This window comes from Channa argus, chromosome 18, assembly GCF_033026475.1.
Source record: "Channa argus isolate prfri chromosome 18, Channa argus male v1.0, whole genome shotgun sequence".
Taxonomy (NCBI): Eukaryota; Metazoa; Chordata; class Actinopteri; order Anabantiformes; family Channidae; genus Channa; species Channa argus.
The window spans coordinates 12,680,095-12,699,583 of record NC_090214.1 but is presented as its reverse complement, the minus strand read 5'-3'; the positions used below and the strand labels follow the sequence as shown (position 1 = coordinate 12,699,583).

At 38.1% G+C, this 19,489-nt stretch overlaps 2 protein-coding genes across 2 annotated transcripts; one reads left to right on the top strand and one right to left on the bottom strand.

Moving 5' to 3' along the window:
- Positions 1-248: 248 nt before the first annotated feature.
- ak3 (adenylate kinase 3) lies at positions 249-7,519 on the top strand. Its single transcript, XM_067483748.1, has 5 exons — positions 249-649; positions 2,259-2,378; positions 2,735-2,907; positions 4,393-4,511; positions 6,399-7,519. The coding sequence occupies exons 1-5, from the start codon at positions 502-504 to the stop codon at positions 6,508-6,510; spliced, it is 672 nt and encodes a 223-aa protein (XP_067339849.1). The 5' UTR covers positions 249-501; the 3' UTR covers positions 6,511-7,519.
- Positions 7,520-8,311: 792 nt separating this feature from the next.
- cdc37l1 (cell division cycle 37-like 1) lies at positions 8,312-18,814 on the bottom strand. The gene is made up of 7 exons (XM_067483741.1): positions 18,477-18,814; positions 17,074-17,373; positions 13,890-13,983; positions 13,106-13,221; positions 12,486-12,608; positions 11,796-11,966; positions 8,312-10,831 (listed from the first exon to the last, which is right to left on the bottom strand). The coding sequence occupies exons 1-7, from the start codon at positions 18,579-18,581 to the stop codon at positions 10,715-10,717; spliced, it is 1,026 nt and encodes a 341-aa protein (XP_067339842.1). The 5' UTR covers positions 18,582-18,814; the 3' UTR covers positions 8,312-10,714.
- Between the last annotated feature and the right edge of the window lie 675 nt (positions 18,815-19,489).

Below are 19,489 nucleotides of genomic sequence, written 5' to 3'. Positions count from 1 at the left end.
AGGTCTGTCAGCTGAAAGGAGTCGAGGATAGGAAGGGATTAATCGCCACAAGCTAGACCGCAAGCTTTTTCCGCCAATTACATAACAATGTTATACAAGAAATATATCTCCCCTAGACCGTAATCTGTGACCTAAACGAAGAAGTTTCCCGACATACTGCACAGATGAGGAGCTCATTTTCCTCACTGTGCGTCGTATCCTTACGTGCCCCTACAGGCACGGCAGCGGTCGCGTTCCTTATCTTCCTCTTGTTCCCCCTCCTTCGTCTCCTCCTCTTCCTTCTGTTTTCTGTGATGATCGGGAACATTAAAACTCAAGGTCCAGTCAGAGTCGAGAATAGCTGTGAAAGACGCGCCTACTCTTGATTACGCTGCACTTCTTGGGAAAGAAAGTAGCTACCTGCTCCGATCCAGCTCGGATTGAGCATCTAGAGGGGCTTTCATGGGAAGGAAAGGACAGCTCTGCTCCTAGGAACTCAGTTTCACCAATATTCATCCAGAGATGGTTCTCCAACGGATTGTACGTGCTGTCATTATGGGACCTCCGGGTTCGGGCAAAGGAACGGTGTCAGGGCGCATAGTCAAAACTTTTGGACTGAAACACATTTCAAGTGGGGACATTTTGAGAGCCAACATCAACGCTAGAACCGGTAAGACCGTTGTGTCTTATCTCGAAAACCTTCTCAGTCTAAGTCAACGTGTTTTTAAAACTAAGTAGGCTGCAACATAAGGCCATCCCAGCTATGCTCAGACGTGTTAAAATACAAACTTTTATGCTCTAGTCATCATTCAGCATTGTTGTTCTGGGCAGCAGGCCTGCAGTATTTACACTGGTAGACATATCGACAAAACCCCAAATTCAACGATCACTACAGTGTGAAAAACAAATACGCTGCCACTGAAGTTAGTTTTTGCCCCACTGCGATAAAACCCCTGCTATAACTGCATGTTTATTTTCTTATCTTGCTGTCACATGCCTCTCCGGGGTAAAATGACAGAATGGTAAAGAGTTTGTGTTAGCAGGGAACAAGGTGGTCCCCCAAGGTTATAGAGTCTATTCTTTGATGTTGATACTGGAAATACTTGAACCAACTTTATCTGATCTTTGGAAGGAAACCAGCATTCCTCAATATCACCTTGAATGAAGACAAGGAGGTAGTGTTAAAGCCACCTTTGTCCCTTGGGAGGAGGGATTACAGAAGAAGAAGGGTTTTTACAGCTGTATGACCAAGATTGGACACTTACACAGCAGCAGTGCAGAGTCAGGCGTGGAGTCATCTGCCGTGGTTACTCCCGAAAAGCCAAGCTGTAACCATCATTTATGCACATTTCTTTCTCTTCCCGCTGTTATAGCTTCTAAAGGTACACGTGCATACATGTTCCACGTTGCCCTGTTTAACTAAGCTTTTGGCAGCTTAGCATCTCCTCTGAACTAGCTGGCAGTTAAAACAGTTCTTCTTATTGACTTTCCCTGTGGGCTTTTTCTCAAACAGTCTTTGGGTGTGAACTCATGACCTTTGACTTCCTGCAACTGACCTGCTGAGCAATAGAAAAGCAATTGGGTGTGAGCGTTATTAACTATACCACAGAGTCAGTGTTTGTCAATAGGCAAATCCTGCTACTTTTGTCTTTTAGCCAATACTTTACTCACTAAAGCCATAACACCATGGGATCAGTGTGTAGCCACAAATCTACAAAAGTGAAATCATCATGTGTTCAACACAGGAAACATCTTGTCAGAGGACCACAGTTGGTTATTCCCTGGTTTGCCAATCTGATTTTATACTCAAGGTTTATACAAACTTTCATAGTGACATTAGAGCAGTATATTAGCACCATGGAGTTATCTCTGTGAGGCTTGTTGGGGAATCACTTTCTTCATCTCAACCTCATAGGAAGAAGATGCTGTAGCTTTAGAGTAAAAAAAATAAAACACTGAACTTTGTGTCACACTCACCCCCTATTGTAGATCACACAGGCATCGTGTTATATTGAGCTTAACAGCTGCAGTGTTAAAATAAAATGCTTGGCTGTACAGAATGTTTTTACAATGATGGACACAAGTTCCAGTGCTGAAGCAGCTAAACAATACAAAACCAAATATGTATTTAGAGGAAGATGCTTTAACAAGTAGGTGCAGCTTATCTTTCATTTTGTGATTAAATTAGCCTTTAGGAAATTTAAAAGTCTGATCAGGAAATTGATTGATTAGTATCACCTCTCTTTGTCTTTGTTTTTCTGTGTGTGTGTGTGTGTTAGAGCTTGGTCTATTGATGAAAGCTTGTATTGATCAGGGTCAGCTGGTACCGGATGACGTCATGTCCCGTCTTATCCTAAGTGACCTAAGAGCAGTGGACCAGAGCAGCTGGTTGCTTGATGGTAGGAACAGACAAGTTTGTATCTCTACCCATTCCAGGTTTTTCAGCACTGTTTGTTTGATCAATGATCCTTCACTGATATTTAAATTGTTAAGGCTCTGCCTATGTAGTGCTTTTATCCTACTGTGATATTTTAATGTTATTAGATAGGAGCAGTTACCACTTGTTAAACAGATTATTCACGGTATCTTTCTGGACATACCAGTCATTGTGTTACACTTATGGCTTCATATAAACTTAACCATGAGTACATAAACCCCTTTAGGTTTTGATTTAAACAATAAGCTGGCTATTCATGAAATTCCTTGTTCTGTGGTCCGTTCACCTCAGGTTTCTTCACCTCTTTGCCCCAACCAGGTTTTCCTCGTACAATATACCAGGCAGAGGCTCTGGATGATGCCTACAGTGTAGATACCGTCATCAACCTCAATGTACCCTTTGAGATCATCAAACAGAGACTGACATCTCGCTGGATTCACCTTCCCAGTGGCAGAGTCTACAACATAGATTTCAACCCACCTAAAGTCTCTGTAAATATACACCCTTCCATACTTACTACTTGCTGTTTCTCTTTCTGACAGTTTTTTTAATTTTATTTTTTTTTACAGTGGTTAATTTTATCACATTTGTATATTTTCCAAAGTGAAACAGAAAGCCTAAGAGGAATATAAAGTAAAGAACCCACTAAAAAGACAAAAAGTAACTTAAAATTGTCCTTATGTTGATATTATAGTTTTATAATAAATGCAAATGAAACATGAAATTTCCCACATTCACTGGCTTTTGTCATGAATTACATCATAGAATTGCAGGTCATCAAAAAGGTTTTAAGCACAATTTCTGAAACTGTTTCCGGGTAAACAATAGATGATTCACAGTACTTGTGGTCAGGTGTTTGTTTTTTCTGAGGATGTGATTTGCAGCACATTCCTCCACAGCCCTGGGGAATAACAGCACATTTACTGTTAATCATTGGCTTCTTGCTGTTCTTCTGTTTGAAACAGGATAGTATGACAAAACAGACATAAATCTCCTGTAACATTAATCAGGTTAATGCTTAAAGTCCAAGCATTTAAAATTTTCTTGTTATTTAAGTTATTATCTGCCCTTCAAAAAGTAACATTGAAGACTGTTACAGGTAGTTTATATCTTCTTAGTAACAGAGATCTGACATGAGCTTTGAGCCATTGTTTGAAGTAGAAATTGAAGGTTTTACAAACATCCTTCTTTCTTCATGTGAATCATTAATGAAGATTATTATTATTATTATTATTATAAAAGCTGTTCATAAAATGCTGTTCATGTTCATGCTCAGCACAGTGCTCTTAATGGACTGTGTATTCTCCCTGAGTAAGCTGAGGATAATGTCACATTCTTGTAACCTTGTATGCATGTTTATTTAAGTCACAACACATTATCATGAAATATATAAATATATATGCACACATTCCTCTATGAGGGTGCAGTTGGTTAATTTGGATCAGATAGTGAATTTTTGGTGTTAGGATCACAATGTCAATGCACCTCACACCATTATTAGTACCCCTAATTTGTGCCATATGGTGCACATTTCTATTTGTGTGGCTTTAGATTTGGTCTAGATGTGTTAAAACTTAGACATTTAGAAAAGCATATAATCTATTATGAGGGTCCCATAAAAAATGTCTTTTATTTCAAATACTTAAAGATTAAATGTCTGCAAAAGCAGTGCATTCTTATCAGCTTTAGCTGTACTTTGTGCTTTATGCCATTTAAGCAAATCACAGTATGCTAACATGCTAAACTATAGTAGCGACTTTGCTGGGCTCACTACAAGCACGTTAGTATTTTCACTGTGAGCACAATAATATGTAAAACGTCTTCCGAGCCCCACAACTAAAAATAGAACACAGACTGCATCAACAAATCTCTGCAATGTCATACAGTATACACAGTATTGTGATAGCTGTACAGTTTGTTGTTTTTAATTATTCAGTCAGTAGTTTGTTCAACATTTGATTGTGTGTTTTCTCAAGGGTTTTGATGATGCGACAGGGGAGCCTCTGGTGCAGAGGGCTGATGACACACCTGAGACAGTTACACGGAGACTGAAAGCCTACAAAACCCAGACAGAGCCTGTCTTAGAGTATTACAGGTAGAACAACACAAATAAATTTCAATATGCACCAACCTGCTTACATATCTGTCCCTCTATCACACCTTCTAAACTCATCTCACAGTATTTTACAATTATTTATTTAGTATGGGTGCACAGATAAATTAAAGAGGCCGAAATTAGCAGATGTTAGAATGCATTCCAGCATCAAATCTCACCGCAGTGAAGTCCACACAGATGCTTTAATATCTAGCGGCTTCAAAGAATACTCAGAACCCTTCATTTTTTTTGCACACTTATGGTTTTGTAGATCGACACTCAATAATCTTTTAAAAAACATTCCAACCCTTGATTCAGTACTTCACTACTTATTCCAGCTTTGAGTCTTCTCTACATGTTTTGGATATTTGGATTTGCGAAACTTGATTCTTGCACTCTGGAGCAGGTTGTCTTCAAGGATGTGTATTGGCTGCATTCATCCTTCCCTTTATTGGCTGAAAATGACCAGTGTTGGCCAGGCATAGTGCTTGGGGTTCTACAAAAAGAGTAAAACAAATGTTCATGATCATATCAGAGAATCTTTTCCCACATGCTTTCAGAGAACTATTATTGCCATTTGGCAGACTCTATGCGTGCTGTCTCATGCCTTTGACTAAAGAGTGATTTGAGTTTAACAATTGTACTGCCCGAGTCATGATTCAAAAGTCTTAAATTCAGATACATTGTTTATTTTATTATTAGGAAAGATCTATTTATAGCCTTGTTTCCTTGTACTTAACACCCTATACAATACAAATAATATCAGTAGGTTGTCGGCTCTGAGTCTCTGGCCCCTTGAAACACAGAGTTGAAGAAATGTAAATTAAGAGGCAAAACAAGTAGTACAAAGGAGTAAAGAAGAATCCAGCCTACTTCTCTGACACAGAAGAAAGCAGTCTAACCTTTAAGTAAATCCTCCATGTCACCATGAAAAACTATTTTATAACATGCTGAGATTGTCATCATTGCAGCAAGTATTCCCATCTTTAAAGGGGACTTGTGAAGATGCCAGAGTGAGTGTTGGGTTCTTGCCATCTACCTAAACAAGGCCTGGTATTGTCTGGACAAACAACGTCTCACTCAGGAAGTTTCAGGGTGGGTCCTGGTGGTTCGAAATTTCTTACAGTTCACAATTGTGCAAAAAGCTTTACAAACGGTGTTTAAAATACTCTCAACCAGATTACTTACCTCACAGTTCTATTGTGGCAGTCCTAATGGTTTGTTTTTTGTCCTCACATGTATTGTGAATTTTGGGACCCTGTACACATAGGTGTGTGTCATTTTATACTTTCTCCATCGTTTAAACGTCCCACAGATAACCTTATACTATCAGAAACATTTCAAGAACAATAGGATGCATATGTCTACATCGTCTAAAAATCCTGCAGTGCCACAGCTATGAATGCTGTTTACTTTGTGTTTCACTTCAGTTATTAGATTAGACTAGAAAAAATTAATTGTTTTGTCCTGTCATTATCAGACTGAAAGGAAAAGTGTACAAAGAAATTAATGGGTCTGAATATTTAATGAAGTGACAGAAGTGTTAATGGCTATAATGAAATGGGAATTGGCTGTTGGGGGTTCAGTGTCTCGCCCAGAGACACTTTAGGGAAACGTATTATGATGTGCTCCCTTAAATCAAAGGGATTTGCTTAGCTAGTGGCCTACAATATTTGGGAGACCGTTCATCATTTGAATACATCTACATCTACAGACTTAGAATAAAGGACAATGAATTACTTTATTTGTTGATTTCTCTTTGTGTTTTATTTGCTTGTCCTTATACTGAAAGTAAAAATCTTAAGCATTAGATTTTGCCCATTTTTCTGATAGAAAATTTGAATAGTAACTGTGAAAAACCATTTTTGCATTTCTTTGCCCCTCCAGGAGTAAAGGTGTACTAGAGACATTCTCTGGGACAGAAACCAACAAGATCTGGCCACATGTTGAGACTTTCCTCTCCAGAAAACTCACCTCTGTCAACCAGAAGGTTGCATAGAAAGACTCCACAGAAAGGCAAAGGAAGGATTTGATTTTACCAGCAGAAATCATTCTGTACATATTGTCTAATGCAGATGTCAGTGAAACAAGAGGAGAGCCATCTGTGTTAGCATTAATTCTAAATGTTCAAAGTGAGGAACAGGCTCACACAGTTTGTGTGGGGTGGCAACAGCAGGACTATAGATGTTGAGAAAAACCCCACTTTTGGACTGCTGATTGCGTAAAAGTTTGTGGAAAACTTTGGAAAACTCTCAGGACCTTCAATCAGCATGTTGTTTGAACACACAAAGGCTCTCTTTTATAGCGTGCCTTTAAAAAACCAGGAGATACCACTGATTTAAATTTTAAGATTTTTAACAGTAGAAAAATCTAGCTTACATTCCTGCAAGATATTGTAATATGAAAATAGTTATAGCTATGTCCACTCTGGTGAATCCAGCAAACCTTAAGAAGTAGAGTTATCCACACATTTTAACTTTTGTTTTTAAAAAATTTAATTGTAATCATGAGTTATTCCCACGTTCTTAGTTATTGGGACGGGCATCTGTGTAGTGGATAACTGCACAAATGTTAAATGTGCCATAATTTGCCATAATTAACTACTGTAATTTTGCTTTTGCATTCAAGTGCCTTTTTACTGCTTTTGAAATAACACACACCATAGCTCAGAGAATGTCGTGTTTAAATAGGTTTTATGAATATAGACCACTGACTGAATATTGTATGAAGTGACTACATGTCTTAATCTTAATTAAACCATCACATAACAGCTTCTACTAAACACCTGAAGTCTTAAAAGTTTTGCTTCTTCAATATACAAAATTGTTTCCATTTTAACCAGGTATTCTGTCAACGCCTGTAAACATACTGCATATAGTTGCCATTTAATGTGATTTGACAACTGAATACTTGGTTATAAATATATGAACTTAAAACATTTAAAGTCTTGTGTGTACATGGTTATCAGCTTGTTAGAAGCATTTATTAAATGTTAATTTGCAGTTCCATGTTCTTGCATTTTGGTCTTGTGTTGCACTCCACAAATGCTAACTTGACTTGCAATGTACCATAGAACCTTTTCCAAAGTTGTACACAGTGTTCTTGCAACTTAATAATAAAAGTTGGGCTAGTGGTAGAATTTCTTTAGGTCTACAAAGTACTGTAATCGTTAAATATTAAACTAGTGCTAAAAGTTTGTGTCTTAAGTTTCATACAGCAGCAAATGACAACAGAGTATTGCAGTATTGAATGTTGTGGTTCGCTTCAGAAACATTTATAACAGGAAGTCAGGATGCCAGAGACATTGGCCACAGGTTTACATTAGTTTAAGCCCAAATAGGTTTGCATAGTTGTCTTTGTAGGCAAACCATAAAGACATCAAGTGCACTACAACACATTTTGCCTTTACTGCTTACACATCCACTATTTAACAGTATTTATGATGCTTCTTATATGATCTGACCATTTCCAGTACTGTGCAGAGCAAATGTAAGTCTGAAATGACAGAAAGGTGAAATGATCACAGCACACAGCAGTTTTAAAGATACAGACACATGACCTGTACTTTATTGCATTATATAGTATATTTAATTCCACAGTCTGCTGTAAAACCCTTGTGTCACGCTGCAATTTTTAATACAGGTTTTTGTTGCTTTGTTAAAATAAGAGGGACAAGTAATTGAAATCCTAATAAATCTGTCAATGCTTTTGAAGACACACACAAAAAGGCCAGAACACAACAGAACTCACAAAACAAAATATCACACAGTTCTACCCATAAACTTAACTAAGGCTGAGTGTAAACTGAAAATATTTGAAATTAAACTGTGGATGACTGGGAGCAAAAAAAAAAAACCGAAAAATAAAACGGCATTAAGTCGTGTTTAAAACGTTGTACTTTGTTTGGTTTTAAATGGTTCTGTTTTAAAGAGAAATATAAAGTGCCGGACACATTCGGATGCAAAGAGCTCCGTTCTGCATGGAGATACATCGTAAAAACCTCAGCCCTTCTTCTTTTCCTCCTCACTGCTGCTTGTTGTCACGTACTCTGGCTTAGAACACAGAACTGAGACGTTTAACTACACACCCTGACCCCGCTGACAACAGTCCACACCACCACTTAAACTAGTAGTTCTGACCAAGTTTAGGATAATGGGTAAAAGATGGCCTGGCAACTCCCATAACCAGACAGAAATAAAATGGACAGACCTATGCAGACCTAGTAAACCATATGACCACTTGTTTTCAGGGTGAAACCATTGCACTTGTGAACCCCTTGAAATTCGAATAACTCCTAAAATAAACTCCAAAGAAGCATAATTCAGTTGATGAATAATAACCAACTAAAGTGACAAATGCCACTCAATTTGGCTAATTCACATTCTGACTGTAAAGTAAAAATTTCCTGAAATGTCTTGGTAAAAGTTGGTCTGATCCTATCCTTTTAACCACATGTATGTGAATCAGAAGCTGAGTGCTTTGTCATGCAGTTATATATACTCCCTCAAACATAATCCTGCAGACAATTATTAAGAAGCATGCAATATTTGTCTCTGCCTTTTATCAAGCATTTTTAAGAAATCAACTATTTTTCAGAAATCAGAGACAACACGAGCCAATATAACCAAGTGTGCAACAACATTCACTTCAGATAATACAATGGAATATACTTATCTTCCGTTTTAATTTGAAACTGAAGCTTTTTTTGAAGCAATCGCTGTAGGCATTATGTATGAAGTCAATTTAGACACATTTTTATGCACAGACAAAACTATATGCAGATGTGAACGCATCTAGCAAAATGTTAAAAACTTCTGTGATTTATTAAGCCGCACCTCACAACAAAAGGTATATTTTCTTGCAATCTTAAATCACTCCTGTTGCCTTTCATGATATACTTTAACTACTCCAACTTGAAGGTATAACATCCTCTGAGCTATTGCACTTTTTCATGCTTTCAATTCCCATTTTGCATCTGTAAACACTGGGTTTGTAGTATATTTTATCAAACATTACAACATCTCACTCTAAGCAACAAGGCTGGTGCTCTTCATGGTGTTTCTGACAGAAAAAAATGCACCTGTGTCAGCGGAAAAAAAAAAAAAACACACCCACACACACACATTATTTTCTCCTGATAATCAGCCCAAAATAACCTGTGAGATCTGCATGTATTTCTATACAAGCAGATCAGTTGTAAGCCTGAAAGCTGAAAGAGCCGAAGCCTGAGGGGTGAATCTGACCCAACTAAAAGGAGCTTTTAAATCTCTATTGCAATTTTATCCAGACCTTTGAAATTCTTGGCTGAATGGACACAAATTTGGGTCACACAACTGACATCCTCTTGCTTTTTTTTAGGATACAATTTCTGAAATTGTGCTATTGAACAGATTCAAAGTGCTCTTTGCAGATTTGTATAGAGCCTGCAAGTTCACCCGTAATGGAAAAAAGAAGGCCTAAGTAAGAGATGTTTAAAAGATGCAAGGCTCAGTCTTTAATCAAAATGCATGACATGACCAACCAGAAAACTTCAAACACAGACTTTAGATAAACTAAACATCTTTTCTTCCTCATGATTTAGAAATGATTTAACACACCTGCTGACCTTTCACCTCACCTTCTACATTTGAAATTGTTACTGTACCTACAGACATGATAAATTTTACCTTTGAATACTAACTTTCAAATATTGCACATGTAAAATTTTCAGCATTACTCTGAAATATACACAGGATGCCAATGGTCTGTCGGTATTACGTCGTTAAAAATTAACATAATTCAATTTAAGCACCATTAAAAATTCTCATGTCCTCTAGCTTAAGTTCTGTTCCTGCCATTGGCTTCAACTGTTTTTGCAGAGACTTGTTTTGTTTAGTTTCCTTTGTCTTGTCTGGAATTTAATTTTTTGTCCATTGTCATTGCTTTTCAGTGAGGATGTCTTTTTTTCCAGAAGAAATAAAAAATAGACTTAAAGCATGACTTCAGATATGCAAAACTAGTCGCTTTTTGCTGGCGAAAGGCACTGCAAGAAACAACTCACCAGAGGCCAACTACAGTGACATACAAAGACTGATCACGATCAGTTTATTCCTGCTCTAAACTGGCGTTTAACAGGCTGGTCTGCTGCGTAAAGAGGGCTTAAAACGTAGGTTGTTCCTAAATGGAAAGACAGTGGAGATTAAAGAAGAAAAGTCCAGCATTTTCTAAGAAGTCTCCATCATCCGTATATCGTCTGTTTCTGTCTTGTCCTCTTTTGCCCAACTCTTTGTGCTTGTCCAAAATCCAGCCTCCAAACAACGAATCATTGGGTATTCTGACACCTGGTGCAAGATAAAAACAGGATCAGAAACGATCACAAGTGAGTATTGCAATCCACACATAAAAATCCAAAATAGTTTTTAAAAAATCAAGCCAGAGAGACATGTGCTTAGGAATTTGCCTACTGCTGCCTAGTTAGAGCATTATAATGGTTACGCAACAATACTCTGCCTCCTCAGCATTTTTTGAGCTCAAATCAGAGCTACTACTAAAATACAAATTTTGCATTCACAATATCTCCTTCCTCTTAAGACGTAAAACAAATCTTTTCTTTGAGAAATACAGCTCATCCTCTATGCATGCACCTCCAGTCACTCCTCAGAGACTGGATGTGAGTTGAAGAGAGATGCTACGAGATGAGAGGTGGTACATAAAAAAAGAGCACAACATTTTCAGTTTCAACAGGCCCAATGACATTCCTAAGGAGGAGGAGGGTGTTTATCCCCTCACTTCTGTGAGTCGATGTTTGGCAGCTAGCCAAGTTGTGGGGCCAACTAACGGGAAGAGAGCCCTTCATTCTTCCTCACTTACAAAAGGCTTTCATACTAAAAGATCAAGTTTTAGTGAAAAAGGTTGTGGAATATGCCACACCCCACTTTCACACCCCACTTCATCTGAATATTGAATTTCTTTCCTACATGTCTGTAATTAGTTTACAATGTTACATACAGAAGGTGTTTTTTCTCAGGATTGAACATTGAGACACACTGGTGAATTCCAGCCTCAAAATGGCAGTGTGTAAAGCTTTGGTCATGCAACAAGGAACAAAAAGATGCAAATGGGGCATTTTTGTGCATTGGGAGCTACTCACTTGGAGAAACTGGGCTTTAAAATTGAGATGACACCTTTACCAGTTCAAAGTCAGATGACTAATAAACACTACCTCTATTATGCCATGTGGCAGCTGTGCAGGTTAACTGCTGCAGCCTATACGTCTCAGCTGCAAGAGAAGAGATGAACACTTACTGGATGTAAAGAGCCCAGAGAATCTTTGGGGTTGAGCCTGCACTTTGTGTAAGTGTTCAGTTGTTCAACATTGTTGATATCACCTCTACACTTGACTGTATATTCTCTAACTCTATGTTTGAAGGCCTCCAGTTCTGTATGGAAAACTTCTAAGTAGACCTCTTGTCCTTCCTATAAAAAAGAAAAGACAACACAAGTAAGAAAACTTGATGCATGCTGCATTTGCTTGAAGCAAACAATATCTGTCTGAAATGTCCTATAATGCTTTAAAAAAAAAATTCATGTATACACAGGTATATAAAGGCGGCTAAAGCTCAGCTGGTAAGGCAGTCATCCACGTACAACAGGGTCAGTGGTTCGATTCCCGGTACCTGCTTGCTATGTGTCTAAGTGACCTTGGTAAGACACTCAACCCAAAGTTGCTCCCGGTGAGTCTGGTGAGCACCTTGCATGGTAGCCACTGCCATTGGTGTGTGTGAATAAGTGAATGAGAAGCAACATTGCCACATTGCCAAACATTACCAGACAATTTTAAAAGTACTTTTTTGTCCCTACACACATATTTACAATGCTTCTGATGGAATGTATTGAGATTACTTAGTGATGGAGCTATGAACTCTAAAAATTATTTGAAATGGTGACCTAAATATATGGGGTACACAGGATGGTGAACACTTGTGAGCAACTCACTTTGGCTTTGTGAAAGAACTGTCTGAAGCAGCCTCTTGGATCCTGCTGAGAGTTGGACGCCATCTCCAGGATGAACTGCATCACCACAGCTTGATGTGCCACCTGCTCCATCAGTGCTTCTTTCTGAAGGACGCAATACAAAAATAAATGAAGAAATTAAACAGAAGGTGTTTGAGTCACCCCTCTTAAGCAGTTCACTCCTGATGTTAAGCCTTTAAGTTGTGAGTTATATCACCTGGCTTAAAATGACTGAGTCCCTATCATTCATGCTGTTGCATATGTATGGTATTTACAGATATTCGAACAAAAGAATAAGGTAAATGGAGTATAGGGGACTATGAGGGCCACATTTTTAAAAGACAGAGTAGCTGCTCTATTTTGAATGATGTGCCTTGCATTCATTTTGCCTGCCCTATTTTTAAAATAATAAAGTGATAACCTTAACTAAACCTTAGCCCTGACTGCACTTTACTGTCACAACTTAGTGGGGCAATAAGAAAAGAGCCATTTTTGTCATTAATAACAACTCTGATTCACCTACATAAATGAGTCAAAATCTCTACTACGAATAAAAAAAACTAAACAATGGAATTCAATAAGGAGGATACTTTTAACATTACCCCTTCTTGCTGTAGTCTTATACACCATAGAATTAAGTAGTTTGCCGTTTCCTCACAGATGAGCTGAGGCATATCTGCAAGGAAACGCTGACTGTCATCCCACCGTCGCAACATACCTGACAAATAAAAAACCCAGAAGATATTAGTTTGTATTGTTAAAAATTAACTATAAAAACAGTAGCCAAAGACAGACTAATAATTTGTGTTTAAAATGCTTATCTGTTGATCAGATTAGAAGTAGTCATTAACTCTAGGCCAAAAGTGTGAAATGTTATCTTAAAGATGGAGTATTTGCATGTTTAGCTAGTAATTAGTGAGCATGCTGCTCATCATACACACTGACTACATAGTTTCTCACCAATTCACTTATTCATGCACAGCAGACCAAAATAGCAGCCTAAAATTTGACAAATGGCACAACTAATTCATTTTTAGTGTTATGCATTTGAACTTGGTCTGTGGACAAGGGTGAAATCACAAAAACTAAATTTAACTTTTTAACTACCCACACTTCTGTCATCACTTCTCCACATTCAGACATATTCTTCACACCAATTTCTAGAGCATCTTGTATGTTTTTATGATTTGAAAATTTTCAGTAATCATCCCAGTACCTCTTACCTCTCTGTTATGTTTGTGAAAGCTAAACAATGTGGGACAAGTTCATAATGAACAATGTGATAGGTCACCAAACCATTTAACAATCAAAAGGGAGTTGGCTGAATTTCTTAAAATCACAGCCAAATGTTTTTTTTAAGGATCAAACAATTCGGACTTTACTTACCAAAATGTCTGAGCTGTTGCTCGTACATTTGGAGGAATGAATTGCACTTGTCCTGATCCATTTCGACAGGTTGATTTTGGACATTAATGATACTCTGTAGGAGGGAGAAGACATTACTGAAGAGTGTTTATGATGCAACCACATGGGACAGTATATTCAAACTGTGACAATAAAAGATAATACAATGTAACTACAGGTGAGTGCAAGACTTTACATCCCTTTATTTTAAAGTTGCAAAGAGTAAAGCAAAGACTTATTTTAAATCAACATAACATTTAACACATTCAGCTAGTCATCAGAAATAACAAAACTGGTTAAGGAGAGCATTACAAAACAATTAAAAATATAAAATCTAATTTCAAAAGTTGCATCCCCCTTTATGAAATGTTTCAGATTGTAATTTTAGTCTATTTTTCAGGGCATAACTTTTCCAGGTCTGTCTGATTGCTTGGGTTTCTGCCCTGTACAGCATCTTCAAATCTATTTACAGGTTCTCAATGATATTTAAGTCTGGATATAGGAAAAGGCCATGGTAAAACAAATGGGGCCTTCAGCAAATAATTAGACCCTCATCATTTTTGTCTACCAATTTTGTTATATTCCAGCCTGATACTATAGTATCAGTATCAGTATCATTTCATACTCAGCACCCTGAAAACAGATGTCTGTAAATGTATTTAAAACATTTATTTGCACATCTGGATTGGGGAATTTTCTGCCATTCTTCTGTCCAAATCCTGTCAATCTGTGTCAGGTTGGATTGGGACCGTCTGTGCCATTTTCAGGTCTCTCCAGAGATGTTCATTAGGGTTTCTTCCAGACTTAATATTTAGAATTGAGGCCAAACAGTTCAATCTTGGTTTTATCAGACCAGAGAACCTTGCCTGAATCTTGCCAGACTTCTTCCATTTGAGAAATATCGACGCCACTGTGCTCCTGGGAACCTGCAGTGCAACATAATTTTGATGTTTCTGCACTCTGCAGGCAGTCCCTTTGACCTCATGGTTCTTGTTCCGATATAGTCTGCATTGTCAGCCGCGAGGCCTTGTATAGAGGTGTGTGCCTTTCCAAATCCTGTCCAATCAATTTAATTTACCACAGACAGATTCCAGTCAAGGTAGAAACAGCTCAGTCACAATCAAGAGAACTTTAGTTGAAGTGTAGTGTTGTTGCAAAGGGTTTGAATACTTAGGCTAATGCCATCAGTGTTCACTTTGTAATGATGGGGTACTGAGTGTAGATCAATGAGGAAAAAAAATAACTGTGTCAGACTACAACATAAAATTTACAAAAGTGAAGGGGGTCTTAAAACTTTCTGAATGCACTGTACCTTATTCTTTTAAAAATCATACCAAAGTCAACTTTCCGTTGTACTTTAGATCACCCTTTACCTAGGGAATCCACTGCCTCTTCATTGGCAGTGTTTTTGACTGATGGTAGGAACGTTTGCTTTAAAATCTTCTGTGTTAGATTATATTCATTCTTCCTTCCACTTTATAGAAGGAAGTGCCTGATGGAGACACACACCCCCAAACCATCACCAGCACTTTTCTGTTACTTTTCTTAGAAGAGTCTTATTGTGGCCACATTTCCACCCCCCCCCCCCCGGATATCTACCTACTTGAAACTATGGGAAGATGTGAAAATGTAAATAAAAATCACAAAGCAATGATTTGCAATTTTCATCAACTCATATTTATTCACAATAGAACATAATCATATCAGATGTTGAAACAGACAATTTACAGTTTCGTGGAAAATATTAGCTCATTTGGAATTTGATGGCAGCAGCACATCTCAAAAAAGTTGGAACAGTGGCAACAAAAAGCTGGAAAAGTAATTGCTGCCAATAGCAAAAGAAATGGTAGGAACATTTGACAAGTAAGTAGGTTAATTGGCAACAGGTCAGTAACATGACTGGGTATAGAAATTGTGGAACAGCTTCAGAAAAATGTTAAACATAAAATTGTGAAGACTTTGAAGACCCTACTGACTACAGTATATAATAACATCAAAAGATTCAGAGGATCATGAGGAATGTATGTGTGCAAGAGACAAGGCCGAAGGTGAAAACTGGATGCATGTGATCTTTGGCCCCTCGGGTGGCACTGCATTAAAAACAGGCACGATCCTCTACCGGGAATCACTGCATGGGCTCAGGAACACTTCCAGAAATTGCAATTCCCAAATGTAAGTTGTTGCTGTACGATGCAAAAAAGAAGCCATATGTGAACACAATCCACAAACACTGGCGTGCTCTCTGGGTCAAAGCTCATTTAAAATGGTCTGAGGAAAATGGAAAACCGTTCTGTGGTCAGATGGATCCAAATTTGAAAATCTTTTTGGAAACCATGGACGCCATGTCCACTGGACTAAAACGGAGAGGCACTATCCAGCTTGTTATCAGCAGATAGTTCAAAAGCCTTCATCTCTGATGGTATTGGGTTGCATTAGTGACTATGGCGTGGACGGCTTACACATCTGGAAAGACACCATCTATATTTAAAAGTACAGAGGTTTTAGAGCAACATATGCTCCAATCCAGACAAAATCTCTTTCAGGGATGGCCTTGCATATTTCATTAAGACAATGCTAAATCACATACTGCAGCCATCACAACAGCAGAAAAGTCCATTTGCTGGACTGGCCTGCCTGCAGTCCAGACCTTTCACCAATAGAAAACATTTGGTGCATCATAAAACAAAAAAAATCCAGCAACAAAGGCCCAGGAGTGTTGAGCAGGTAGAATCCTGCATCAGACAAAGATGGGACATTTCTCTTCCTCTTTTCCCAGACAGTTGTTAAAAGAAAATGGGATGCTACACAACGGTAAACATCACCCTGTTCCAACTTTTGAGATGTGTTGGAGCCATCAAATTCAAAATGAGCTAATATTTTCCATGAAATGTTTCAATGTCTCAGTTTCAACCCCTGATAAGTGGTTTATGTTCTATTGTGAATAAAAGATCAGTTGATAAGATTTGCAAATCATTGCATTCTGTTTTTATTTGTGTTTTATACATCTTCCCAACTTTTTGGGAATTTGGGTTGTATACAGTTGACCAGTTTACTTCTCATGAAGAATTTGTACTAGCTCAATGAGAATGAAATATTGTGTTGATTAAAAAACAAAAAAACACACTGTATTCTCTTAATCTTCTGACAATGACAGGATATCTGCTACCTTATCAAAAACATCCCAACTTCCGACAGCTTCGAGCAGGGGACTGCGACTGGGTTCATGACCCCCTAGTATGCTCTCCTTGCGGCGCCACTCCTCCTCATTGTGTGTAAGTTCTGTGGGACAGGCCTGACTCCGAGCACGTTCCTGCTCCAGTGACTCTGAGCTGTGGACCCCTAGTGAACACAGCTGGTCCTGTGCCTCAGCCAGTCTCCAACTGGAGACGATAGAGGCCTTTACACACCGCTGCTGACTCTGGCACAGTGATGACATGGCACAATCACAAAGCTGTGATGATGGTGACTGGTATAAGGTAAATAGAGAGGAAAACATTGTATTACTAGAGAAATGAACATGCTGTCTGTGACTCAAGTTAAACTGCCTTTCCATACTCTGTACGAGTACATGAAAGCAATATATGGTGCATCAATATTTTTAAGATGTGAATATAAGAGCATGAATTTGTAGATGTTGTGGTGATGCATTAATTTATTTAAAAATTATCCATCTACACTGGGTTCTGATGAAACAGGCAAAAGATCCAAGATCACATCATGCTGCTGAGAAAAAAGTAAATAAGGGATTATATTCGGTTTTGTTATAAGGAAGCTTTGCTTTTAATTTATAATCTTAATCCTTTAAACCTGTGTTTATATAGTCACAAGACACAAGATTAAGTTCTTGTCTCTTGAAGGCGTTAATGCTGACAGCTACAATCTACCCACTCACTCTGAATCTCCAATGAAATCTAGGCCAAAGGCTTTTAAGCCTTGATGACCACAACCATGCTTGTATTAGGTAGAGGGTGGGCAACAGGTCTAAAAATAAATATATCCGTGTTTCCATTTATCTATGGCCACTCAAACAACCACATGCCCTTTCTCATTCCAACAGCCACACAGTCGTCAGTGTGGGATATTACCGAAGTGCTAGGTTAATAGGAAAGTAAGCTGCTGCTGCTGCTTCATGTCCTGTTGTAGTATCTGATGTCACCACCTATCCCACGTGTCGTTGCAATCTTTCCGACTCTGATTTTAGCAGTTTGCCGAAAAGACGATTAACTCACAATCGCAGCGATCGGCACATTCGCTACACAATAAAATGGAGTATTTCTAGTCTAACATTAACTGAACATAAATGTAGGTGTAGTGTGCAGCCTGGCACTGATGATTTGCTGTAGAGGTTACTCGGTAAAAGTATACAAATGTTATGCTTTAACAATAACAGTTCACAGTTAGCCCATACGTTACTAACTAGCATGTTACGTCACTTGGCATGAACTCACTTCAATGATCCTCAAACTCCCTTAGCTAGCTAGCATGCGCTGAAGCTGTTAAGTTACATTTGAGCTGCCAAACAATGTAGAAGTCATCCGCCAATCACCGAACAACTGGCTTGTTATTTACCTGCAACTGAGGATAAACACCTCTGTATTCCGTGGGCGTGGCACCTGGATCACTGCTCGATTCTTCATTTGGATAAACTTGAGCTCCTTTATCCAGCCACTCCATCACTGCTAAGCAACCAACGTTAGCTGTTAGCTCTGTTGTAGTACCCACTAGCTAATGCTAGCTATATCTTAAAAAGCTCTCTGCCAGAGATATGGATAACATAAATGCCAAACAAAAACTCAGCCAGAACTGATTTTGGTATAATGGAAGGGGTGACGTTTGCTGCCACCGTTAACAACAGCACCAGCTAACAACATCCGCTGACTGTTCAGTGACCCGCTTCCGTATATTTAAGAGGTGACACGCACAACACGTGGTAAACAACATTGACCACGTGACACTAATCTCAAGCGTTTCGTGAGTTCTACTGACTTCTAGTTTGTTCCTATCTTATTATTATTGTAGCCTTATACAGCCTTTAAAGCATAATGCGAGGCTCAGTTTATAGTCTATTTATTGACATTTCGGGAAGTCCACCGAATTATCTATCGTTTCCCAATATAGTTTTGTAATTCTGAACACATATTAAAAACCTGATCATTCTAAGGCACGTTCTGAAACGTCCTCATATTTATGAGGTCTGTAAGGCTTAATTACGTAATTACGTATTTACGAGAAACATATCTCGTAATTTAAAATAAACATTTCCAAAAAGAAAATGCTGTGTGAATGTTTCAGCACTGAAAGGATTTTCCAAGCAAAGCTAAGAAAAACTGAAAAGTTTTTGCTGAAAGGTTTGCTTTTGCTGAAATAGTTGAAATAATTACTATAATAATCTAAAGCAATTTGATAAGAATAGAAAATAAGTAAAATTGAATGTTGACTGTTTTGCCTCGCGTAGATGAAACATGATAACCTGTAATACAACCCCAATTCCAAATCTCATCAACATATGTTAAAACTGTGACATATTACCATTTCATAGAAAATATTAGTTCATTTTGAATAGGATGGCAGCAGCACATATC